This window comes from Purpureocillium takamizusanense, chromosome 4, assembly GCF_022605165.1.
Source record: "Purpureocillium takamizusanense chromosome 4, complete sequence".
NCBI classification, from domain to species: Eukaryota; Fungi; Ascomycota; class Sordariomycetes; order Hypocreales; family Ophiocordycipitaceae; genus Purpureocillium; species Purpureocillium takamizusanense.
Window position 1 is genome coordinate 1,217,426 of NC_063071.1, and position 25,774 is coordinate 1,243,199.

Consider the following 25,774-nt stretch of genomic DNA (forward strand, 5'->3'; position numbering starts at 1 on the left):
TAGTATCTACTGTCTCCTTACTGATCGTCACTCTCCGTGCCTCCCCCTTTTTTTTTTTCCCGGCGTAGAATAACTCACACGGCACGACAGAGATGAGGCGCGTGGTTATTTACGCCACAGCGATACATACATACATACATACGGTCTACATACATGCATGCCTACACGCACGCACGCACGCACAATGCGTTCATCTTCTCCATCACGAGCATACTGTACCGTAGCACGCTTACTTAGAGTACTACTAAAGCATCAAAGGTATCAAGGCTACGCAACTTCCTTTCGTAACCAAACAATTCGTACTTCATACGTTCCTACTTAGGTAGTCCACCCGGCAACACAACGCCAACGGAGGCCCAACCCCGTCCCGTCCTCTCCCATCGCCGCCAACGCCCGGCCGTCCGCCACACCCCCTCCCTCCTCCCTCCCGTCTCCGCCCGCCCGTCGTCGCACACACGCCACACCGCGCCGCAGTGTTGCCCTGCCTTTCACCTACCCGTCCGCCCGCCCGCGTCTAAACAGTGAGTTGCATTGCAGCAAGAAGCAAGGGAAGGGGGACAAAAATGGCGGGCGCCGGAGGATCCCGGCCTCGGCAGCAGCGGTGGCGGCGGCGGCGGGGAGCAAGGAGAGGCGAGAGGGGGGGAAAGCGGCGGCGGGACCGGGACCGGGACCGGGATCAGTTCGGATCCGAAACTTCGTATACTATACTTCCTAGAAAAGAGTTAAGGGGAAAGAACAGGCCAGGAGACCGAGAGGCGGAATCAATGTCGGATCCGCAGTTGGCGACCAAAACGCCCAAGTAAGGTGCAGACCCTTGGTGCCCGCACCAGCAACTATTCCCAATCTTCTACACCGTGACGCCATCTCCAGTAGACGCAAGTGATGGCCCTTCCGCGGCGTCGTCACCTCCAAACGACCAAAACTGTAAATTACACCACAGGTTGGGCGGGACATGCCGTGGACGGCGCTGTGAAACAACACTCTCTTTTCCATGTCGTGCAGTACAGTACAATTAACAAGTCATACGATAGAAGCCGCCTCCGGTAACGATACAACGAGCTGGCGTTTTGTGCCGCTTTCCCTTCCCAAACGCCATGCTGATCCATTCATCAGTCCTGCCGTCCGCCCTGTATTGCCTCCCAAGGGCCCCTATTCCCACCAGAAACAACTCCCCTCCGCCCATTACCCATCAAAACTCCAGTCTCCATCCCCGCCTGCGCTCCTGTACGCCGTTGGGCCTTGAAATTTAGAGATACGGCATCCACAGTGCGTCACACTGCGCCAGGTGCATGGGGTTAACGGCCTTGGCGATGGCGTCAATCACGGTCTGGTTCGCAGGCAGGTTGCCCGACGGGTTGTGCGCCAGGCTCGCTGCCCTCTTGACGATACTATCGCTGTTCACCTGCACTGTCTCGCGGAGCTGGCTCTCGCTGATGCCGTTCCGGTGGCTGCTCGTCAGCCAGAAGATCATCTCATCCCGCACGAACAGCGTCAGCGCATGCTCGAGCTCGTGCTCGGGCTGCGTCAGGCACCGCGCGATGGCCATGAGCGAGCATGCAAAGATGCCCTCCGTCGCTAGCGGGCCCATGAGCACTTGCAGATTCGGCGTGAGCCGGAATGGCACCGGCTCTGGATTGGTGAAGAAGGGCTTGTTGTTGCTCATAAACGACATGAGCTCAGATCCCCAAATGTTGCCCGATCCGCGCGCAATGTTGAGCTTGGACGGGTATCGGTTGTGCATGTAGAGTATGTACGTCATGAACGTCAGCGCCGACAGCTGGTACGAGAACTGCCGTCGGAACAGCCAGAACTCGGCAAACTGCGGGTACACCTGCTGGAAGTACTCCAGCGCAATCGTCGACGGTACCCATTTCTCCTGGACGGCGTTGAACACCTCCAGACGCGCCGTCGGCGTCAGTTCGACCTTGCCCTGCTGAGTCGAAAGCACGTTAGTTTCCTGTTGCCCGACACCAGGCACCACGCGACAGCTTACCTGAGTCTTAGTCTCCAGCACACCACGCAGCTTCTCCAGCGTGAAGAGTACCGGGTCGTCCTTTGGCAGGCCGACGCGTCGGCAGTGGTCCTCATACACCGCCTGTAGAGAAATGTACGATGTATCTTCCTGGACGATTCGGATGTGCGGCGCAAGAGGAACCATGAGCGGCAGCGTGAACTGAAGATCGCGCCGCCTGCTCTCCTTCTTTCGGCTCAGCGTCTGGTTCAGATGTCGGAAGAGCTGCAGGATTCTCTCCTCACGCCTGCAATGCCTGGCCGCAGGGTGCTGCACTGCCCACGGGTGGACGCTGCCATCGTGCCCGCGCATCTTCAGGCGCCGGTACGACGCGCTGTACGACCGCACCAAGTCGACGTTCGGTAAGAAACGCTCGATTCGGATGAAGTCTTGATTCTTATCCTTGTGCTGCAGATACTGGCCCGGTATCTCAACGTCGTCGAACTTCTGGTACCGGAATTCGCTGAGATGGGGCGAGAATTGCTCCAGCGGTGACTGGCAGACTCGGCGGTCCAGCTTCTCCTCAAACTTTGTGCGCCAGCGACGGAGCTTGTGAATGTACTCGTACATTGTCGGCTTAACCTCCACAAAGTCTGCCTCAAACGATTTCTTGATGTGGTTGGGCAAGATTGTCTCGGCAAATCGAGTAATGTTGGTCTCCGTTGCGGGAGGCAGCTTGACGCTTTTGGCGAATGATGCGGGCGTGCGGCTCACGTACGTGAGCGCGTCGTTGAGAAGTGCGACGATCAAGCGGTAGGCATCTTCATCAGGCGGACATTTGAAGTGCTTTTGGATTTGATCCACCATGGTCTCCATCGACAACGCAAGAAGAGGGAACGCCGTCTTGAGCACCGCCATGATCTCTTCGGTGAGGTCCCACGGAGGCTTCTTCTGGCCCTGGCCGGTCGTTTGGGCGCTTCCGGCCGGCGTTGGGGCTGCTGGTGCAGGCGTGGCCGAAGACGTGGCGGCATTGGCGTCATTTCCTTCGGTCTTGACCTGTGTCGAGTCTCCACCGCTGGCAGTGCCTGGTCGGGAGGAGGCTCCGTCCGTCTTAGAAGGCTCTTGCTTGGCCTGCGACGGCGACGCACTGGCCTTACCATTAGACGCCGTCGACTGCGCGCGCTGACGATTTCGCTCCTTGGCTTCCTGGTTCTTCCGGATGAGGTGCATATCCTCGCGATTCGTGCGCAGCTGGAAGTACAAAGCCTGCGGGTACGACTTCGCAATGCTAAGCAAGATTTGGTAGACGCGAGGGGCCTCTTTGTGGCCCAGCCCGGTGAGCAGCTGGGGTATAAAGGTGATCCAATACCACGTAGGTGTCTCGCCCTTGAAATCGTCGAAGCCCATGGCGATTGTGCCCTTTGAGTCGTCCAAGCTGAGGAGCCAGAGGATTCGGGCCAGAAGCTTCCGGGACTTGGCATTCTTGTAACTGCCCGCGGCTTGCAGGTAAGAGGTCAAGGCCTGGCGGGCTGCGTTCAAGTCTGAAGGATCCTCTTTGAACTTGCGGTCGTTAAAATAGCCCCACTCCGCCCACGCCTTGGCCGCGCCAATGTCAAAATATAGGGCGGTGCCGTAGGCGTGGTCGGCGTCCTCCTTTTGGTTCAGCTTCTCAAGAAACATGCCCTTGAGGGTGTAAAACTCTGCCTTCTGCTGTGGGTTGAAGTAGTTCAGATTAGTGTTGTTAATGACGTCCAACCCACTCGACAGCTCATCAGGGTTTTCGTAGTGGCACTTGGCCTGCTCCCGGAGTTTAAGAAACGCTTCCTGGATTTCGATGTTCGGAAGGGTGTAGATGCGACTCAGCTGGCTGATGCACACCTCCGGCAGATTATGCTTGCGAGCCACGTGTGCGAATCTGTTTATGATCCACGCCGTCTCGTGGTAGCCCCGATAAGCAAACGAGTTGGCGCCACCGGCATTCGACTGATTCTGCTGCGGAAGAAGCTGCAGGTAAGTCTGGTTGATCAGGCTAAAGATGTGCTGTCGCCAGGTGACTAGATCTTGCCAAGCGGTAATATCGTCCCAGACGTTGGGGAGCCTGTCCCGCCATGCACCAAGCAGCAGCTTAAGCTCGCCCGACTTGACGTCCAAATTAGACGAGTTTGTGTTCGCCAGGCTCTGGCAAATCACACTCGCGTCGTGCAGTTCCACGAGCTGCTGGAAGTTTTGCAGGACGGGAATATGCGCGTTCGTGAGCCGTTCGGGGAGTTGATGCCATTTCCTTATAGACAACTGAATTGCCTCATCACAGACACGAGCAAAGTCGACAATGGTCTCCTGTTGGTTGTGAAACTTGAGCAGAGACATAAAAGCCTGGAAGAAGGCTCTTCGCGGTGTTGGGGCATCCATGACGCCCTTGATAACATTGTCCAAGGCCTCCCGGTGATTAGCGTCTTGCCACATGTCCGTGTTGCGCCAGGCACACTCCAGAAGCAGATCCTGGAAGTTTTCGTGCTTCGCGAAATCCTGGAGGATTTCCCACTGCTGAAGCTTCTGGGCGCACAAAACCCAATGATCTTCCCAGAGCATGTACTCGGCCTGGGAGAACGGAATGACGCCGGTGCGTGCCTTAAGTTGCGCGGCCTCATAGAGCTTTTGGGCTTTGTCCCACATGCCGTTCTGCTCGTAAGACAGGCCAGCATTGGTTTCGACGAACTGACACCGTCGTCGCCACGTGCCATAGAAGAGATCATCCTCGGAAAGAGACGCGTAGAGATCAATGAGTGCGTCTAGGTTGCTCTCGCGAACAGTGGCAGAGTCGGCCTCAGAGTGGATCGCGGCATTTTCGAGTTGCACCAGAGCCGTGTACCATGCGTCGTAGGTCTTCGCCTCAAACTTCAGAACGTGTGGCGGCAGCTTGCACTCTGGCCAGTTCTTCGCGGTTCCTTCTATCAAGGACTGCACCACGTTGGGCCGCTTCTCAATCTGGCGGCTGTGATAGTCTTTCGTAAGTAAAGCCACCATGCCGTGCTGAAGGTCGGGCCTCTCATCTCGAGCCGTGGCAGACCAGAAAAGAGGGAAAAGGGCCACCCAAATCTGATGCGCGAGCTGCGTGTCTGCATGCTGCAGTTGGGCCAGGGGCTCGATGACGTCCCGAACCTTGACCTCGCCAAGCTCCGCTACAAATCTGCGGTGTCCCGCCATGAAGGCATCGAACTTGTCATCAGGCATCATATTAGGCTCCCTTGAGTCCTTGTCCTTGGGATAGATGGCGGCCAGTTGCGACGCAGAAAGGACATGGAAATCCTCTGGATGGAGCTGGATGCTCGTGTTCTGTTCGATAGCGCCGAGAAGCAGTTGCGATGCCTGTGCAAGCCAGTAGGAGTCGGCCAAAGTGTCCCAGTTCTGCGCAGTCAGGACGTAGGAAAGGCGAACACTGGCCGTCTTCGACAAGCTCTTGTCGAAAATCGCCATGAACCGATTGCGCATGTCGACGTCGGCAGCCCTTGTGCCTATGAGGAACGCATGCTCCATGCGCACGGTCAACTCAGTCCGAGTGATTTTCGGGTCTTCGTAGATTCGAATCACCAGCTCCAGAAATCTGGACAGCATGGTCGGGTCCTGCCTGTGCTCGAACGACAGCATCTTATGCAGCACGGCCGTCTTCTCCTTGAGCGTAGGCCACGTTCCCTCCGAGCGGAACACCCAGCCCTCGACCATGTTGAGAATCTCGGTGCACAGCTCGATGTGCATGGACTTTTCGACCAGCGTGGCTAATACACTCAGGAACGGTCTTCTATTATCCCCAAGATGCTCCATCCTCAGCGCCACGGTCTGGATCTCCTTGATCATGAGCTTGGTCTGAATATCCAGATCATACGTCGACATCTCGCCCGGGGTTGCGCTGCTGTCTTGACCGCGGTTGTTTGCATTGGCAGCCTGGCTTGCGACCGCATTATAATGTTGGACGTGTTCGCGGGCGTGCTTGCTCTGCAGCGCCTTCATCAAGGACGGAATGTGCTGGTCGATAACAGCTGGCTTCCGGTCTCCAATTGACCAAAGAAGATTTACACCGGAAATGTAGGAGGTGCTGTTCATAGCCTCCGTGGCAGCCTGGGAGAGGTATGTAATGATCTCCGACGTCTGGACTTCCGACTCGCCTTCAGCATCCGCATCTTCCATCGGAGTATCCTCTGGCACCGCGTCGAGAACACGTTTGATGATGGACTTCAGGTCTCGTCCATCGTCATAAGCCTTGTCTGAGAGATGAAGGCAGTCCTGGATTTCAGGGTTCTCGCACTTCAAACACTTCTCCAAAACCTTCTGGACCGCTGAAACGTGTTTTTGAATCCACTCATCGGTCTTGAAATTCAGCACAATGCGCACAACCTGCAATGTGTTGATGATGTTTGTGAGAAATCTCTCGTCGTACTTCTCCTTGTCGGACGGGTCGGCAGTCAAGATGGCCTGCGTCTTGTCGCTGGCGAGAATGACATCGGTGACGTTGGGGAACAAATCCAGCTCGAGATCGCCCCAATACTGCGGCTGCATAAGATTGTAAAGCAGTTTCATGGCCCTCTTACAGAGATCTGTGTTCGGGGGCGGCAACGGAACCGTCGTGGCGTTGTGATCCCGGGGTTTGGCAGATGGCAGCTGATACCGTTCATTCAGCTGCGCGATGAACTCGACGAGGTACTTGACCATCTTCTGCCGGAATACGGGCTGGATTTGGTACTCGTTCCGCTCACCCGGCGCTGGCTGCCGTGTCTCGCTAGGCGAAGACATGGCCTGGTCGGCTTCTAGTTTCCGCTTCCTCGAAGCAGGCGACTGGGATAAGTCGCGCGTTGCCAGGATCGGTGAGCCTTTGCCATCAACGCGCCATTGCTCCCACGTCCACACGAGCCACATCATATTCAAGGCGAGTTTTTTGCTTTCGTGAGACGGGTTAGGTGGCGCTGCCACCTTCCTGAGAGAGGTGATGAGAAGAATGATGTACTTGTCCCGCGCCTCGTAGAACAGCTCGGGATGCCGAACTAGGAAGTGGAAAATGCTGGTCATCTGTTGCACGTTTTGGCCCTCGTCCGCAAGTATGCGACGTGGAGCAACAGCCCAAGGCGCATTACGCTCGTTGACGCCGGTGCCGCCACAACGTTTCGGTAGGACCGGGGCAATAAGCTCCAGCGCTTGCGTCACCAACGCTCTTCCCTCATTCTGATTAGTTTTCAACAGCGAGAGATAAACCTGGCTGACGATCTTGGGCGGTGTCTCGTAGTGGGCGATGAAGTAACCGATGACCACATACGCTGCATGTTTGTTGATAACATCATCCAGGCGAATGAAGGTCCAGCCAAACTTGATGATGTCCTTGCGCGCCTCTTGGAGCGTTGTGTGGTAATATTTGACAAGCATGGCTGACAGCTGGAGAACCTCAAACCTAGTGTGGTCAATACCAGGCTGCGCCTGGTCGTCGGGCGCCATTTCGGGATGGACTTTCCAAATCTTGGTGCTGACAGCATCAATGACAGCCCGATCCATCAGGCGCAGGGCTCGGTTCGGTTCGGGATGATTCCAATGTCGCATGACGTCCATCGCAACAATTGGGTTCACGATGTAGTGCAGCAGGAAGTATTTGGTCTTGTTAGATGCGACTTTTCCAGAATATGTTTCCAGACACCTCAGGAAAGTCGTCTTCCAAAACTCGACCGAGTCACTGGTAATGATGTTCTCGTAGATGAACGAGAACAGAGACTGTGTAGAGCGGAGCTCATCGCTCGTCACAGACTCGACCAGATTGAGCAACGAGTCCAGGTCCTTCGGGTTGCGTTTCAACGACTTGACCAGAACGTTCATGAGCTGCTCCGCAGCCTGGTACGCCGGCAAACGAAGAGTTGCCGGTAGAGTGTAGCTTCGCAGATGAGTCTCGAGGTCTTTGCCCGTCGTCTTGAGCCAAGCAATATTTTCCTTCTTGTCCATCCAACTGCTATTGGCCGGCCAACGACTGAGGGAGTCAAGGACATGGATCGTGTTGACAACAGCCACAAACTTCTTCTCGTTGTTCTGTGCCATGATAGCATTGCATTTGTTGATCAGTCCTTCCATGTCCTCGGTGGCAACATCTCTGAGTGCCGTGCTGTCCGGATGGCAAAGCACTTGAGCCAGAAGCCGTCCGTACTTGAGATCGTCCAGTTTCCCAAGGAGATAACCCCAAACCTCTTTGGGGTATCTGTTGAGATACATGTACATGGGAGCGCGAAATGGACTTTGGATCGTCCGGCGGAGCCGCTCTTCCAGACCCAAGAAGCAGTCAATAAGACGCTCTTTAAACGCTTCGGCGGGCGGCGGCAGCAAATGGAAGATGTTAAAAATAGCAGTGATGACCTTCATCTGAGGGTGCTGTTCAAAGAAGGTGAACGAAATTTGTTGCCAGGCGTTCGGCTCCACGATAGAGTCGATCTGATCGAGCAATCGAGCACCAATCTCGACTTTGAAGTAGCTTGTAAGCAACTTGAGAAGTCTAGAGAGGTTGTCCAACCCGTGCACACTGAGCCTCTTGGGATCCGAAAGGCTCTGCAGGACGGGCCGGAGACCGCCTTGCAGCAAATCTTTGGGCAGGCGGCGGTCGACAGCAAGAACAGACTTGAGCGCATCGTTTGCAGCATCGATGGTGGGCTTCGACTCCGAATACAAGCATTTGAAGAACACCGATAGGATCTTGCCCTTAGTAGGGCTGTTTGAGAATTCTTCAATGTTCATCGCAGTGCTCAGCAGTCGGATGCACGACACGCGCAGGTTGACGATGTGCTCGTGCGTCCGAAACTCGGCAGGCTTATTTGCCAAAGACTCGTCGTTCGCGTCAGCGAGAGCCAATGACTCCATAAGGAGTCGGTTCAAGTTATCGTCAAATTTGACCCAGTTTTCCTTCAGGCCCATGTGGTACGTCATGGCGTTGATGTATCCGATTTGGGTGCTGAAGGGCAAAGCTCTCAACGGCTTGGCGTAGATGGGTTGGAGGAAGCGCTCTTTGTACGGCTCGACAATCTCCCATACCTGGCAGTCGGCCGCTTTGGCAATGAGCTCTAGAGACTGCTTGGCAGTCTCACGAACAAACTTGTTCATGTGGGAGAGCTCATTGTTGAATTGCATGCAAATCTGCGCGAGGCGAGGCTGTTTGACGGGGGGCTGTCCAGCAGGCTGCGGCACTGGCAAAGCGTCTTCCTTCTTAATGTTCTTGGTGATGCGTGTCAAGAGAACCTCGAGACTTGTTTGCGCTAGGCACCTTGTCTTCTCGGGTAGGTCCTGAGGCATGTCCTTGATGACATACATGAGGGCGCGGATGAACTCGGTCTGCTTCGAGGCGATCCACGCGTCGCCAAAGTCCAGCTCAGTGAGCAAGAAGTTAATGCCGAGGCTGCCGCCAGTCTTGGTGTACCACTCCTCTTCGTAGCAGCTGTGGCAGAAAGTGCTGCAGAGGTGGCTGAAGAGGGGAAGCCGCCCGACGTTACTCTCGGCGCCCATGATTATGGCCGTGCTCTTATACAGTTCGCGAATTGCGCCCTTGGCAGCTTCCCGCACATCAGGGTGGTCGGAAGCCAGAGATTCAACAATAGCCTCGGACAATACTCTCGTGTCAATGGTCAGCGGGCCTTCGCCAGCTTTGGGGTCAAAAGGAGTGCAGGTTCGTTTCAGGTCCACGAGCGCCCGTCCAACCTCGATGAGGGCAAAATGTCGGCAGACATCGAGAAGGAAGCCATCTGCATTGTCCTTGAACTCTGGGATCGACTCGGCGAACATGATAGCCTTCAGAAGCTTCTTGGTGATGTCATCTTGCTCGTCCTTCTTCGAGATGGACCTCTCGCGGTTTGACACTTCAAACGGCGCGAAGTTGATATCCACCTTTCGAGCTAGGAGATCTTGGGCCTCAAGTCGGACGATCCTGGGGAGGTCGTCGGGTAACTGATCATACCCAATCCGGAGCTTGAGCTGCGCCTTGATCAAATGCAGAGCCTGCTTCTTGTAATATTCGTCGTTGTTGCGATTCTGGTTGGTTTTGCCGACTTTGGGTATCTCCATGAGTTTCGAAATGGCGAACTCGATGCCCAGATCAACAGGGAACGCACGGTCCTTCTTGGACCCAATAAGACGGACATCGAAGCTTGATGAATCATCGGCATATGCCTTGTATGCGAGCGGCACAGCGCCAGTCATGAACTTGCGATTGCGCCCCCCCAGTTTGCCAAGAATCCTCATGGTTGTGTGAGCGTGGAAGTGACTATAAGGATGCGGCTTGAGATGGTTGAAGAGTGCGGTCATAAGCTCATCGATGACAGGCGCCATAATGGGATCCAGATAATCCGCCGTCAGGTTGTCCACGCACAGCTCCAAGGTCCGCAAACCCTGACCGACGAGCTCCGTGCCAGCCCGCAGGGCGACGACAAGGGGTCGCATGAGAAAACTCAGGTGAGGAAGCAGATGGCTGAGCCGGGCAGGCACCGTCAAGCATAGCTCGACGTACAGGTCCCGTTCGGAAGGCTTCCTCGCGGCCATAAGCAAGTTGTTGAGGACGCCGAGCAACATCTCCAGCAACGGCAGGATTTGCTTATAGAGCTGCTCGAACTTGCCACCACCAATGCTTCTGAACAAACTACGTAGCAGAAGGAAGTAGTTGATGGGCTCCTCGGCCTTTGTCGACAGCTCGATAGACTTGGTCACGATACTGACGACGTGAGGGAGCAGGACCTGCTCGTTCTGTCCGGCAAACAGGGTGACGGCCATGAACGCCAGCTTGAAAAGCCGCAACAAGATCGACGACTTCTTGACATCCGCCGATCCGACCTGGTCGATGCGCTCCATGAGAAACTGCAAGAGCATGCCGCAAAAGCTAGGTGAGGTCGCCTCGCTTGCAAGAAAAAATTGGGGTATATGTAAAAGCGCCGTGTGCTCAAAGATCATGTCGTAAAGTCGTGGAATCTCCTGCTGAAACACCTCATGAAATGTTGCAGGGTCAATGCAGTGGAAGACTGTGGCAAACGTCTCCAGCAAATCCTTCTCCTCTTTACTGCTAGAGACCATGTAAAAGTTTGCCATGTACTCCACAGGTGACATGTACTGAGACTCGGTGGCAGGCTTCTCGATCTCATAATACCGAAAAACGTAGGCTCCCTCCCGAAACAGTTTGATGATGACATTGACCTCTTCGGCTGTGAAGCCGTAGGAGACATCCTGCCAATGAGAGGGTGCAATCTGTGGGTCAATCGGCGTACCGATATTGCAAGTCCTCAGCTGATAGAAGGTGTTCTTGAGACCGTTCATCAAGTTGCGGAACAGGAATTTGTTGTCCACCACAGGGTCGGCGCCTCGGTCACGCGGGTTAGAGATCTTGATGGGCACAGCCGAAAATATGTCGGTCTCGTCCCAGTCCGGTCGGTTTTCCTTGTCCGCCAGATACGATTCTGTCGCGCCCGTGTATGCCTGTTGATGGTACTGCTTCGACAGCTTGACCGCGTTGGGGTATTGGCGGTTCATCGCAGCAAACTTGTCGCCGATGGCATTCAATATCATGATAAGATAGTGCCGAGCATCGACCTTGTTAGGCAGCTTCGCAATGCACTCTGCCATGTTCAACAGGAGCTTGGCGCTCATCGTCTGGAAGCTGGTACCAGGGAAGTTGTCTTGCAGATTCCGCGTGTACACCTCGACAGTCTTGCGGATCTGTTCCGGACTCAGAGAATCTCGTACGTGGTGAATGAGGTCCGCCAACATGCTATACGCCAAAGGCCGCATGGTTTCGTATACGGTCAACCCATCGCCAGTCAAGGTCCGTTCGTCTAACAGCTCGTCAATCTTCGGCAGGAAGATTTTCCTGAAATTGTAGTTGATGATATGTCGGATAGCGATGAGAAGCTCCTTTCGGGTGCCGGACTTCTCGCGAGGACAGTCCTTGAGCAGTCTCACGACCACATCTGGCAGCGTGGGCAAAAAGTCGTTCAAGTGCGCTGAGTACTGGCGCAGAAGATACGCCAAGAAACTCATTGTCTTGACCTGCGCCGTGATAAACTCGCCGAACGCTGCCCTGTTCTTCACTGCGGGGCTGACACCGGTATGAATCTGCCCCTTTGCCGCGGCGTCGGCATGTGCTTGCTTCTGAGCACTCGCCTGAAGGAGCAGAACGTTCTTGATCAAGGGGACAAAGGCCTTGACATTTTGCGACACCGTATTTCGATAGATCTGAAATATCGAGACAACAATGATGGGGCATTCAGACAGCACCTTAAACGACTGCATGCCTTTCAAAAGGGGCCGGTTTTGCTGCTGGGGATCGGCGCCCAGATCTGTGACCGACGCCACCGGTGAGCCTGGTCGCGGCGACTGAAAGTTGGTCTGGGTGCTGCCTGGTGTCGATGGGGCCCCAGATTGAGAGCCGGCGGCGGGCGGCGCATTGTCCAGCTGCTCACGCACGACCTTTTCCATCTGCTCGAACAGCTCCTGAATCAGGGAAAGGAACTGTTGAACCTTGCCTTGCAGGACCTTGGGCTGGTGCCGCATGATGTCTGACGTGACTTTGACACACAAGGTCGCATTGTCCTCGTTGTCCGTCCGGACAAGTTGCATGAGCAAGTCGCATATCTCTTCGGCGAAAGGTTCGAAAGGCTCGGCGGGAGCAGGGGCGGTGGGGAGTCGGTGGAGGACCTCGAGAATGCAGTGCCGAAGTTTCTATTGCACATATGTTAGCAACGACTGAGAATGGGATAGGCTTAGTAGATGGACTTGCCTGCTCCGGGGAGTTGCTCTGAAAAATGCATGGTCCGCGCAAGATGTTGATGAAGATGGGCATGAGCCGTTTGAGGAAAGGTGAATAGATCGGCCCACTAGTATAGTGATCCAGGCTGTCGCGTAAGGTTGTTGCGGCCTCGAGCTTCAGTCTGGTTTCTAGAGACCAACAGTGTCAGCTGGGTGACGGGCGGCACGAGGGCGAGCGACGACAGAGACAGTGGGTTGAGGGAGCCTACCTGTGTCTGCGGAACTAAGCCGTCTTACGACGTCGTCGATCGTGGTGCCCGACATGACTGCATTATCGGCGTCCACCAGCCGCTACCATTCCTTCCATCCGTGGGCGGACCGGGGTTGAGCGGTTCAGCGTTGGGGGCGGGCGCCGGGATGTCGAGGCCGGCTGGCTTGGTGTATCGCGCGCAAGACTGTTGTGACAGGATGAGGAGTGAGCCGCGGGGAGAACGGTACGCAAGAGGATTCGGCGTGGTGTTGAGAAGTCTAGGAGCCGCGTCGCCTCAGAAGTATGAATGGAATAGTGCAGACTCGGAGATGGTGTGGTTGTCGCGTGTGTGTTTTGGCGGCGACGTCTGCGTGCGGCGTATGTGCTTGTCGGGCGTAGCTCCTCGACTGGCAAGTCGCGTTGAAAAATCACAGAACCTCGAATCCGGGGGCCGTGGCCGCCAATTCCAACTGCGCTAGGAGCCGCGAGAATAAAATTCCGGCGCTAGCGGTTCTCACGCCCCCGTCGCTGGGAGTGCCCGTAGCGGTGCATCCGGCCTTACTTCTTATTGATAAAGCCGCCTATCTTATCGCCCCAAGGATCTCTAACCTCGTTCTGGCCTATGCACTTCGCAGCTGTGTGATGCATTGCTGACCATCGACGCTCGCATCCTTCGCGAGTGCCCAGCACGGCAGTGTACGCCCCCAAAGTAATATTGACCGCGCGTCATTGTATTAGTCAATATTGATGACCGCGCATTGGCTCGTCATCGCCATTTTCCATCTGTACGAAGTACGTGGCCAACGAGCAACGGCCCGTTGCCTTCTCGCTGGCCCCACCATCGCCGCATCGAGCTGGAGCCTCACGGGTAGCACAGGCTGAGGAGTCAGTCATCTACTACATAAGCCTGCGCCCTCCGCACTTCTGAGCTGCTCTTTTTCGTTTTCGACAACTCCGAATCCGCCTATACCTACCTCTGCACCGTCTTCCCATCCAGTCGATAGAAAAGCACAGTGTCACGACCCGGCTGCGAGCGATTTACTGCGGTGACCCTTTTATGCTCCTTTGCCTTCCTTGCATTACCAGACACAGAAGAATAAACAAGATGAGTGGAGAACATACCGGTTTCTTCTACGGTACGTCAAACGACAAAGTCTCGGTGCATCATAGGTACAGCGTTGCTCACACACATGCACAGGGGTTTTGGTACGACCCAAGTCGAACGAGATGCGCCGTAACGCTCACTCAGTGCGCATGGCTGACACGACGACAGATGGTCCCGGAGATTTTCTATAGCATATGCTATGGCACCAAGAACCCTCCCGAAGCGATCCGCAAGCTGCACACCTTTACCCCGGCCGTGCTTCATGACCATGGCCGTCATCGCGTCAAGTCCGCAGACTACCCTGCAGTGATTCCCGAGAAGGGTCACCGCGTAGACGGCATCTACGCCACTGGCTTGACCGACGCCAACCTAGAGAAGCTGGACTTTTTTGAGGGCTCGGAGTATGATCGCGTCACCGCCCAAGTCGAGGTTCAGGACGCTTCCAGCGGCAAGGAGACCGTGTATACGTCCAAGCCTGCCTCCGTTTATATTTTCCTCCGTACGGAGGTGGTGGAACAGCGCGAATGGGACTTTGAGGAGTTCTGCCGTGAAAAGATGAGACTTTGGACGAGGAATGGCTTCTCCTTCGAGGATGGCATGTATTTTCTATCTTCTATTGACGCATCCATGCTAACGTCCCTTGCGCAGTTGCCGAAGACTACGCCGTGAAGGCGGCCGCTTAAACGCTCCGAGGCCAGGCTCCGTGCACCCGGCAGTGTCGGCTCTGTTGCTGCCGCTAGCCAGCTGATCGGCACGGGCGCCGTTATTTCTGTCTGTCTGTTCTGTCTGTGCTTGACCACCATGCGAACAATCAACAGCCCGTTTGGCATTTGCCCCGGCGGGGCCGTCAGCGGGTATTTATAGCTATAGAAAGATGCGAAGTATAGAAACTGTTTTGCCTGCCAGCCATGAATAACCACTCGTATCGTGAAACTTGATGATGGTGGGCAACTGCGGGCGTTCCGCGTGTAACCGGCCAGCCGGGTGGCGTGTGATTTTCCGGACAAGGCAGGGAAGTTTCTTGTCAGGCGGGGGTCAGGTCAATATATTGTCACTACGAAAAAAGCTTGTGGGGATTGTTCAGCAGCATCGGGAAGGTGGCTCAACAGGTTTACCGAGTGCAACTCGGACGGAAATTGGAGGAAAGCTCAACCATTAAGTTTGTCAATCTGCGTGAAGCACGCCATGTATAATTCGTACGTAGTCATGCCACAGGGGCATATACTAAGGGTATGTATGCTAGTCGCCCACCCGAACCGTTCTTGGCAAAGACCTGGTCGGCCCAGCAGCTCGTGGAAACGTTGCAAAGGACCTGTGTGACTTGACACTGGGTAAGCGGCTGGGAGGCGACGAAACCATTACCTGTCAAATTACCTAAATCTTCATGCGCAGACGGGCTAATAACTGTCAGCGGGAGGATCCTTCATGCCCACCTGAAGCCAAGACAGGTTGGCAGTCCCGTCATGACCGGAATACCAGACGAGTAGTTCAGACGAAGCGAACTGCGTGGGGAGAGACTGGGCAAATGGGGCCACGGGTCAAAAGGCTTGGGCTGCAATCCATGCAGGCGCAAAGCTCAAACAATAGTCCCCTCCTTTGTCTGGTACAGGCCCATTCGGCACTACCCTGCAGATCATTCGACGAGCAAACCCCCGCCGGTGGTGGACAATCTGGTCGAGGGAGCATGGCCGTGAAGGAAGTGCCGACTCATGCATTTTGCAGACTGGCGGTTCGATCTGGTGGTTGACTCGCCTACCGCTCACTCGAGGCCAGTCACGATACCAGAGTGACGTGTTGGCGCGCCACACACACTAAGAAGCTGGCGGTTTGGATAAGCGCCGCCGCCCAGGCACGGGAGCACAACGCACAAGCCATCCCGCGGGGTCAGGCAGAAGTTGAGAGCAGTTGTCAGGCCCCTCCCACAGGGCCATCCAATGAACTAACTGCCTTTGACGCGATTCACACAAAGGTTGCCATCCATGCCTGAGTCGAGGTTGTGAGCCGTGCGCACCCTCCTCCCACGCGTGGTGGTGGATAAGTCGGCCGAGGCGCGCGTCTGGCCTTCCAGCACCTCCATAGTGGTCGAGCGGTGTTGAGAATGAAGCACTCCGTACTGGCTCCTGATCTGTAAGAATGTATGTGCGTTCTTGTCCGGCCCGGCGAGCAAGGACGACGGTCGCAGAATGACCGCCACCAACATGACATTGAAGTTTCCCTACAGCGTCGTATCACAGGCTGCTGCATCGTCTCGGGCGAAAAAGCGGCGGGACTACAGCGATTTGGGCGGGCGGTACGACGTTGTTGGTCGCTCTTTCCGCACTGTCGGGAGGTCCCCCTTGCGAATCGCCACGTTCGCCCACGTCGTCGTCAGGGGGAAGGAGTGGCCTCGATCGCGACCGCCCGCATCGGCGGTTACCAAATGCCAGGATGCTCGATACTCACGACGGGCTTCACGGCAGATTTTTCTTTCTTTACTTCTGCTTCCCGACACGTCGTCTCAGACTCACATGCCCGCAAACGCGCACCAGTTAACACCACCCGTCGAAGCACTTGACAGACGACCGGCGTCACGCTGCAAGGGACCAGTCACGCTGGCAGCCACCAGCCAACCAGAAGGCTACCCAGCGAGGCTTGTCGGCCACACCTGCCGGTTGTGCCACTCAGCTCTCGCTTTTCGCCTTTCGCCTCTCACCTTCCCCCTTCAATGCTCACCCCGCCGAACCCCTCCGACTGCCACAGCCGGTGGCGCGCCGCTGAACACTCTGTGTGAAACTTGGCCCTGTTTCACCAAAGGGTTGCTAGCATCCGCCGCTGGCTGCTAAGGCTCCGCACCAGAAACTGCCCGGAGGTGCAGTCTCAAGCCCCCCCCCCCCCACCGGCGAGTGGTGGCCTGGTCTGGATGGGCTGGCAGGCTGGGCGGCCCCCGCATCCCAGGGTACTGGTGGGCGAGCCCTGACATCTTGCCGCAATGGATCCCAAGAGGGGCTCCGATGCAGGGGAGCCTGTTCGCTCCGAGCTGGGCGACCTTCACAGCCCCTGCATTGGAATGCTAAGACGGTTGATCTTCCAGGATGCAGGATGGCAGGTTGAGCTTGGGCGCGCACATGAGTTGATGGGCAGCTACTAAATTTTGTTTCTTGCATTCAAGCGTCAGCGAGCACCGCCACGAAAGGGCGGCGATGACGGGGAGAAGCTTTCGTGCTGGAATTCACAGGAGGCCTCAGCGCGCACAACGCCGGGGTTGCATGTTCGCCTCAGCCGGCGCGGAGCGAGACAGCCGGCATCGGTCTCCCATTTCCCGGAGGACAATGCCGCCGATGGCATGCACGCATCCCGGCGCTCCGATCGATGTCGTCTGCTTTGTTCCAGATGTCTCGTCTTCAACAAGCAAATTCTGCATATCGTCAGACGAGATGACGGGAGGATGGCGGGTCAAGACCCAAGAACCTTGGCGTGAGGGGGCTTGGGGGGGTTCACCTTGGCCGTCCCACACGCCCACGATCCGTGGGTCAGGCAGGGTCCCGAAGTGTGATGCATACTAGATGCAACCTTGGGCGCAAAGGCCACCACCTACGGCCGTCCGTCCGTCCCTTGTTTGCAGACTGCATAGCGCGCCCCTGATCCGCATCAGCCAGGTGCGCGGACACCGCAAGACTTGGAACCGTGGCGGCCAAAAGGTGCGTGATCGTCTGAGCACGGCATCGTTTCGGTTCGGGACTCAGAAGCGCGTGGGAAACGGACCGCCGACGCGAATTTGCAAAACAACTGACCACTAGGCTGCCTGGCTGTTGGTGTCTCCTGTCCAGTCCCTGGTTGGAGAGGTTGGAAGAGAGCCAGGAACCAGCCATCAATGGCTGGCATGTCTCGTGGAGCCTCGGTGACGTTGAGTGGATACGGGACGCTGACTGGATGGCTCCAAGAGCGACGGTCGTGCGTGGCGGCCGGGAGAGGCTCAGGGGCAGGGGTGTTGGTGCGTTCTCATTGGAGGCCGCATTTCCAACCTGTGTTCCTGATCTGGCACATCACGGACGACAATGAGAGGACTCTTTGCCTTGAAGCGCAATGGCGTTGGGGCCATCGGCGGAATGCGGTTCTGCCTGCCCCTTGGCTGCCGCCCGTGGATTTCGCGTCCCCTGAAGCTCACCAGCCTGCGCGGTCCATGGGCCGCCAGCAGCCGGATATCCTAGGACGAGGGTCTGATGGACCTCGTTGCGACTTGCAGGGGCCTCTTCGACATCGTGTCTTCGTCCCGCTTCGTACTGACCCCCGGACCGCCCTGCACCACCAGCCCCGTCCCGGCATCCGCTCCGTCCGAAGCGAGAGCGCAGGCCTAGTCAGGGGGCGTGCACACTTTGTGGCTGCCACGGCTGTCTTTTGGACGGCTCGTGCCCACCTGTCCCACGAGGAGCCAGGCAAGGCCTTTTTGCGGCTCTGAAACCGGCGCACCAGCCTATCACGGGACCCATCCGGGCGTCCTCCCTTCAACATCGTGGACCCCCTAGCCGGTCCACCGGGCTTCGAAACGCCCACAGCTCTGCCCCGTGCGGTGGCCTTCACTGGCTACAGTCATCCCCATCTCCATCCATCATGATCAGGTCCGACGACGAGATAAATGTATTGGTGCCGGCCCCTGCTCGACGGGATGCAAATCCCACCCACCATCTCGTCGTTGCTCTCGTAGCACTCCCAGCTCCCTGTCCAATAACCGCGTATGCATGACTGGCATCTGGAGCCTAGCCCGTCCGCCTCTTCTTCCTCTTGTTCAACTTGCTTCTTCTGCGCTAGCCTCGTCCAACGATCGACCGGGTTGGGTGAGACCTGCTTTCAGGAGCACGCGAGAGCTCTGTATAAGACGCTCGCCCTCCTTCTCATCTCTCGTCTTCTTCTTGCTCTTCAGACAGCTTTTTTCGTCTTCCGTCCTTTCCTTTCACCAAACGGTGGTTTGTCGTCGAGACGACTTTCATTCCCTTTCTTGTTCGCAAGGCTAGTCCTTGTTTTGCTTTAGACTCTCCTTTCAAGAGAAACCGTACTGCACGTCTTGGTGACAACCGCAGCGGCATTCATCTGTAAGCTTTCTCCTCCACGAACATATCTTGTGCCGTCCATGGTCGAGGTTCTGTTCACTGCATGCGTTCAACATGAACGCCCGTTGATTCAGTGTGAAGGAGCGTCCTTTTGGAAGGCGTGTCATGGACGGCAAAACAGGAGTATAAGAAGCTAACTTGGTCGATGTTAGATCCAGTGCTTATAGCTTCAAAGCTCCAACTTCAACGACTTGTCTCGACGACACCGATCTCAACAATTCTCGGAATCTTTCGGCTGGTTCGTTAAGATTCTCGACACCACAACGTTCCGAATCCCCAATACGCTTGAACAACAAAATGTTCGCCAAGAACTTTGTCCTCAGCGGTCTCGCTGCCCTCGGAAGCGCCCACGTCCTCCTGAGCAACCCAGTCCCGTACGGCAGATCGGACCTTAAAAACTTCCCGCTGAATTTAGATGGCAGTAACTTCCCTTGCCAACAACGCCCCACTGCCTACGACGCGCAAGGGGCCAGCAATGTCTATGCTCAAGGTAGTCAACAACAGCTGTCTTTCGTTGGCAGCGCTGTTCATGGTGGGGGCTCTTGTCAGATCTCGGTCACTACCGACCTGCAGCCCACCAAAGACTCCAAGTGGAAGGTGATTCACTCAATCATCGGCGGCTGCCCTGCTCGGGATATGGGCGGAAACTACGATGCAAACGACGCCAAGTTTATAAACCCCAACAAGTACAGCTATACCATCCCCAAGGAGTTGGCTGCAGGCAACTATACCCTGGCCTGGACCTGGTTCAACAAAGTGGGCAACCGCGAAATGTACATGAACTGTGCTCCATTGACGGTCACTGGTTCCGGTGGCTCAAGCAACTTTATGAACACTCTACCCGACATGTACAAAGCCAACATCTACGGAGAGGATGGCTGCCGCACCCCGAATAACGAGAACTTCCCGTATCCCAATCCGGGCAAGAATGTCGTGTATGAGAACAAGGTTACCCCGACGGTCACTTTGGCAGCGACCGATCCATGCATCCCCGTCAACGGCGGCGGCGGTCCTCCTGCCCCTTACCCTCCGCCAGCTCAAACTCAGGTCCCAAGCAGTGCCCCTCGGCCTACAAATGTCAACAACCCTGTTCAGCCGCCGCCCCCGTCTGGAACCAAGCCCGGAGGCGTTTACATCACTGTTTCGTCGGGGCAGCCTGCTGCTACTTCTGCACCCCCGGTCGCCTCCCAGCCTGCGGCTCCGTCGTCGGTGGCTCCCGCTCCTGGCGCCGGCAACCCAGGCGGCAGCAGTCCCGCGGGCGGCCACCCTCAGGGCACTGCCTGCAGCACCGAGGGTACATGGAACTGCGTGGGGGGAACCTCTTTCCAGCGTTGTGCTAGCGGCGCCTGGTCATCCCTTCAGCCTATGGGGGCTGGCATGCAGTGCACGGCTGGCGAGTCGAGCAACCTCGAGGCGAAGACGAAGGTGTCGAAACGCAACCTGCGCCGGGCTCGTCGATTTGCGGCGTAAAACACGCTCTGATCCTGTGCCATCGGTGTTGGGTTGCGGAGGCTCACAGCCATGACTTGCGGTCATCAGGGGCTTGGGAAGCGTGATTGTGGTTCTGTCTCGTCGACATGGCTGTTTACTGTGTTGATGGTGAAAACTTTTCGTTCTGGCTGTACATTCTTTCGTTGGCGACACTCACTTCGGCTGGTATCTGCTGGGAGTTGGCGTGGTTGTACAATACATCTTCATCTTAGCACTACATGTCGCCATTAGCGCATGGAACATCCATCGTCCTCAAAAAGAGTGATAGCCCACTTGCCAGTGACTCGATGATATCGTTTCTTGCCCTGAACCCAGTCAATCTGTCACGAAGTGTAGCTTTGAACATGAATCGTCTTGGACACCTTTGCAAGTTCTCATATGGATTGATGACGCCGTGCATCAAGCCTGTGGCCCATCATAGCGTACGCACGAAGTCATTGCAGGAACGAAACTCGCATTATAACCACGTGGTCAATCCCCCTCCGCGGCCTTTGCGCCTTGCCACCCTCCTCCACAAACGTGACCCCAGCCCAACGTCGCCCCTCAAGGCGTTGGGGTCGATTGGCACAACATGAGGGTCTAGCTCAATGCCAATGTGCACCAGACCATCGACGCCGCGGTACCGTCCAAAGCTGAACGTTCGACTCTGTCGCAGGGGGGCCGCCCGGCTCGTGCTCGCGACAGCGCGACTCGGGGCAACGTAAGCGAGGATCGACCCGATACTGGTGGGCATGCGCGGGAGGACGAAAGCGGTGGTGCGGGCGTAGAAGAGGGCGGCCACGACCACGTTGAGTGAGAGGACGACGAGCGTGATGATGAGGGGCGCCGTGTCGAGGAAGATCTTGGTCTCTTGCGTGTGTCTCCAGCCCGTGGAAGTAGGCTCGTCGTCGGCGGCGGCATCGAACACGATGGTGTGGCCGAGGCCCAGGAGCAGACTGAACGTCAGTCGGTATACACGGTGCATCGTCGGAATGAGCGCTGCGGGGTCGGGGGGAGGGTTCGTAGCAGTGATGAAGTCCCTGTTTCCGATGAAATCTGCCATGAGGTAGGACATCCAGTCCGTGGCAAGGCTGTCGTTGCGCCACTTTACATCGCAGTTGACGAGGCTGGAGGCAGTTTGGACAAGGCGGTTGATGAGGGTCTGATTGTTCTTGAAGTTCAAGTGCGACTGGATGTCTTCGGTTCGATTGAACGACAAGACGTTTCCTTGTGCGTCGACGGTGACATTGAACATTGCTGTCTCGAACACGGGCCGACACTCAGCAAAGGTGGCATGTATAGTCCCCGCCGTCTTGTCCTTGTTGCGAGAACGGGCCCATGCCATGACAAACTGGCCATAGCAATCTCTTGGGATGTCGGATCTGCTCGGAACACCGCACCTTGTTGTCGCCACAGTTGCGTTCGAGACGTCATTCCACAACCTTTGCTCACGCATGTGCCAGGTCGCCCAGGCGTGAGGGTCGCTGCAGCTACTGGTTTTGTTTTCCGGATCGTAAGGGTTGATCTCAAGCGGCGGCAGGGGTGTGCAGTTGAAGTTTGCACCCATGCCTCGCGTCTGCAGTGTGTATGTATCCGTGGACAGGTTCGCGCCATTTCCGGGTATGCTATGTGGGAGGAAGAAGTATTCGGGAGTGACCCAAGGAGGCAATGGCGTCCCGTACTCCAGATGTGCCAGCGAAAAAGTGAAGTGATCGAGATACTGCGACGACATCGCGCGAGGACCTAGCAGCTTGAGGTCCCATTGTTCCATGGACTCGTTTGAAAACGTGTACGTTATCAGGGGCTTGAATTCTTGGCTGTGCCGGACCGCCGTTGGGCTCTCGTTGAACAAGGCGCCCAGACCGACTCCCAACATATTCGCGGCCAGGGTGGTGAAGCACACCAAGCCGAGAACAAAGTGCCGTGCCTTTAATGCCCTCCACAAGGTGAGTTGCGGGGGGATGGCTGAGTACGTCGTGTATATGCTCTTTGCGGGTCGAGCTTTGCCGGCCCAGAGGTCCTGGAAGGGTTGCATGACGCAGATGAGCCGATTGAGCATCACCCAGAAGGGCTCGACCAGAGTAGCAAACGCCGTGGGGATGTAGTTCTCGAGAAGCTGCAGAACTTCGAACGATTGAGATGGCCGAGCCAGTCCTGGAGAGTCCGGTTAGAAAAAAAAGAAAAGCTTCTTGCAGATATGGATATGGGGGCGCGTTCATGGCGACGAACCGTTTCGTGAGGATTCCGCCGACTTCAATCCTATGATAACAGCGAGGGCGGCCACCATGATGCAGAGAAATATGAAGCCCATTGTACGCGTGAGAGCAAAGGGTCGTATCGGACTGTAGTATGGTTCTGAAGACTTTCCTTCTTTTACCTCGCCGATATTGGCCGGCGCATACTCCAAGCGCAGGGCATAATCCTCGTGCCCCTTCGCTCGAGTGAGCCTGAACCTGTCATTCCGGAAAATCTCGTGCAAGGACTTCCCGTCAGCATTGTCGAGCCTGGAGAATGCATTCAGAGCCTCGTGGCTGTTGCGGAATATGTCGTTTAGTCGCGAGATTGAGTTTGGGTTCGCCCGAAGATGGCACGGCTCCTTGCGACAGAGCCACAGCAGCACGAACGTGAGAATGGCGCACGCCGCGAGAAGCGCTTCGACGGCGGCGGAGAAGGGTCTGCTGACAATGATGCCGGCTAGGGGATAGGTGGAAGTGGCGCTTCGATCGTCAAAGTCGGTCGTGTTGACGAGCAGCCGGCTCACAGTGGCTGAGAACAAGTATTTCAAGGCGCGATCAAACGCCAAGTGCAAGGCTTTTGGGTCGGCCAAATCGTTCAGGGAATAATTCCGGCCAGCTAGCGCGTAGCCGATAGCTGGATCCGGGAACTGCGTCAGGTTATAATGTTCCAGCCTTGGACTCTGCTCGACGACGATCTTGTAAGGCTCATCTCTCTCCCTCGCTTCAGCCCCTTGATCCATGCCGTTGGCCACAAGGTAGTCAAATGCCGTCGCGTTGAACTCCTTTTCCGTCAATACGGTCCTCTCAGTCAAATTTTGAAAAGAATTTGGATCCGCAAGCTTGGTCTGGGAGTTGATGGTGACCCTGACGTCTTGCTTGTAGTAATGGCTCTGACAATAAAGGGCGGTGATATTGGATTCGCGGCCAGGTACCGGCTTCTGTGGCGACCTTGTCCAAAGAAGAAGAAACTGGTGGACAGTATCGGTCGTGTTCGGGCAGTCGGGACCTGCCAGGAAGTAACTCGAATAGGCGCTCCCCCAGTATCCGATGAACTGCATCTGAACACGATACTCGTCGTCAAAGAGAATGACGGAGGCGTTACACCCTTGCCCGTTCAAGAAGTCAGCCACGCTCAGTTGTCTCGATCGGAAAGATGTCTCTGCGGGCCAACAGTCTAGCTCTGCAGTCAGCTTTGTTGTTGTTGCAGTCCAATTCCTGGTGGAGCCGTTCGGTGCAGGATCATTGTCGACATAAAACGGCAGGAGAGCGTATTCCGGCGTTGTAAACTTGGGCGCTGTCCCATTCAGCCACCCCATGGAGTATCCAATCATCAGGGCCTTGGGATCTATCCTGTCCGCTTGTTCAGCCAGAGGCAAGAGCGTTGACCTGTTGACGATGGTCATGGGACTCGTCCGATGCACGACACCGGTACCGAGGATGGCGCTCTGCAGCGGCGTGATGACCCAGAAGACGAGCATCATGATGGTTCCCGACAGAAACACCGGCCAGTGTCTAAGAACCACAAAGCGTTAGCTCAACCAACAGCCCGCAAGGCCAAGCGCGACGACAGCATCATCCACATGAAGCCAAAGCCCCGTACCGGCCCGAACATGAACCTTGACCGAGACGCAAGCAAAGCCAACAACACATGACAGAACATCACGCACCTCTTCTTCGCCGCCTTCAGCGGCACAAACGCCAGAAACTCGACCGGATAATCCAGCAGCAGCGAGTCCTCGCCCCGCGCGCCGTCGGGCCTGCTGAGCTCGAACCACGGCTGCATGCGCTTGACGTCGAGGTCGACCCAGTTCCAGACGAGGCTGTACACGGCGGCGGCCACGTTGGGCACGTACTGGTACGCGAACATGGCGGCGGCGGGGATGTCGTCCTGCGTGGGGGCCAGGGCGAGCCCGCCGCGGGCCGCGCTGCGCTGCGCGAGCGTCTCGATGCCCGCGGCGACGAGCAGCGAGAGGAGCGCCAGGGACAGCAGGACGGGCGTCGTCATGGAGAAGGGCTTCCAGCCTTGGTCGTCGATGCCTGTGCGAAAGGAGTGCCGTGAGCGGTGTGGACGAAGATGAGGGAGGTGATGTGGTGTAAGGATGTGAGGGGAGGTAAGGCATACCGTCTCCGTCGTGAATCCACGCCGGGCAGAAGCGCCTCCTCTTCATCGGCCGGGCCACACCGCCCCCCCTCTCGCCATTCGTGAGGTCGACGTCTCGAAATTCGTACGTGAAGCCCTCAGGGCTATGCTCGTGTCGTCGCCTCTCCGCCCTGTCCTCGCGGCGTGGCGTCTCAGCCGTGGCTCTGTTGTCCGCGTAGCCTTGCCGGTAATCCCCCATCGTCATGTCGTTACAACGTCGTCCGCCGCCGGCCCATGCAAAGAGAGGAAACCTTCCTCCCTAAGAAGCCCAAGGCCCCGGGGGGATGATTTGTGTCCCGACGGAGGTGGACGGAACTAACCCTCCCCACGGGCGGCTAGAGATGCCGAAGCACTCACGGAGTAGAAGACGAGAAGAGAAAGAGGGGAAGAGAAGAGCCGAGAGCAAGAGAGGAGAGGGAGCAAGAAGAAGGTAAGAGAAGTGAGCGAACGAGCCCCCAGGCACAAGGAAGCGAAAGTGAAAGTGGAAGGGGAACAAACGCAGGGTATCATTCCCACGCCAGATGCCGGCGCCCTGTCCCGTCTATAACACAACACAACACAACCCTCACTCCATCCATCTGTATGTATCCGAGTGCTCTCTTCCCTCCCTCACACACACACACACACACACACACTGTAACTGTCCGTGTGTCCACCAACACCACCACCGCATCACACCCCGGCAACAGCAGCACCAGCGGCGGACATCCTTCCAGCCTCATCATCTCATCTGCAAGCCCCCCGAAAAGCCTCCTCCTCCTCGTCGCACGACCGAGCCAACACTTCTGCAGCCCGCCGCA

General features: G+C 56.5%; 4 protein-coding genes across 4 annotated transcripts; 2 read left to right on the forward strand and 2 right to left on the reverse strand.

Annotated features, from left to right (window-relative positions):
- Window positions 1-978: 978 nt before the first annotated feature.
- Window positions 979-13,350, reverse strand: TRA1 (transcription-associated protein 1). Its single transcript, XM_047986289.1, has 4 exons — window positions 12,958-13,350; window positions 12,720-12,877; window positions 1,994-12,661; window positions 979-1,930 (listed from the first exon to the last, which is right to left on the reverse strand). The coding sequence occupies exons 1-4, from the start codon at window positions 13,010-13,012 to the stop codon at window positions 1,247-1,249; spliced, it is 11,565 nt and encodes a 3,854-aa protein (XP_047842269.1). The 5' UTR covers window positions 13,013-13,350; the 3' UTR covers window positions 979-1,246.
- Window positions 13,351-13,897: 547 nt separating this feature from the next.
- On the forward strand, window positions 13,898-14,950 carry JDV02_005039 (uncharacterized protein). The gene is made up of 4 exons (XM_047986290.1): window positions 13,898-14,074; window positions 14,137-14,144; window positions 14,212-14,638; window positions 14,692-14,950. Exons 1-4 carry the CDS (start codon window positions 13,996-13,998, stop codon window positions 14,724-14,726), a joined length of 549 nt encoding a protein of 182 aa, XP_047842270.1. The 5' UTR covers window positions 13,898-13,995; the 3' UTR covers window positions 14,727-14,950.
- A 4,474-nt stretch (window positions 14,951-19,424) lies between these two features.
- JDV02_005040 (uncharacterized protein) lies at window positions 19,425-20,597 on the forward strand (the record flags this gene model as incomplete). Its single annotated transcript, XM_047986291.1, has 1 exon — window positions 19,425-20,597. One exon carries the CDS (start codon window positions 19,425-19,427, stop codon window positions 20,595-20,597), a length of 1,173 nt encoding a protein of 390 aa, XP_047842271.1.
- A 478-nt stretch (window positions 20,598-21,075) lies between these two features.
- On the reverse strand, window positions 21,076-25,179 carry JDV02_005041 (uncharacterized protein; the record flags this gene model as incomplete). The annotated part of the gene is made up of 4 exons (XM_047986292.1): window positions 21,076-22,751; window positions 22,827-24,346; window positions 24,502-24,871; window positions 24,957-25,179. 4 exons carry the CDS (start codon window positions 25,177-25,179, stop codon window positions 21,076-21,078), a joined length of 3,789 nt encoding a protein of 1,262 aa, XP_047842272.1.
- Window positions 25,180-25,774: the final 595 nt, after the last annotated feature.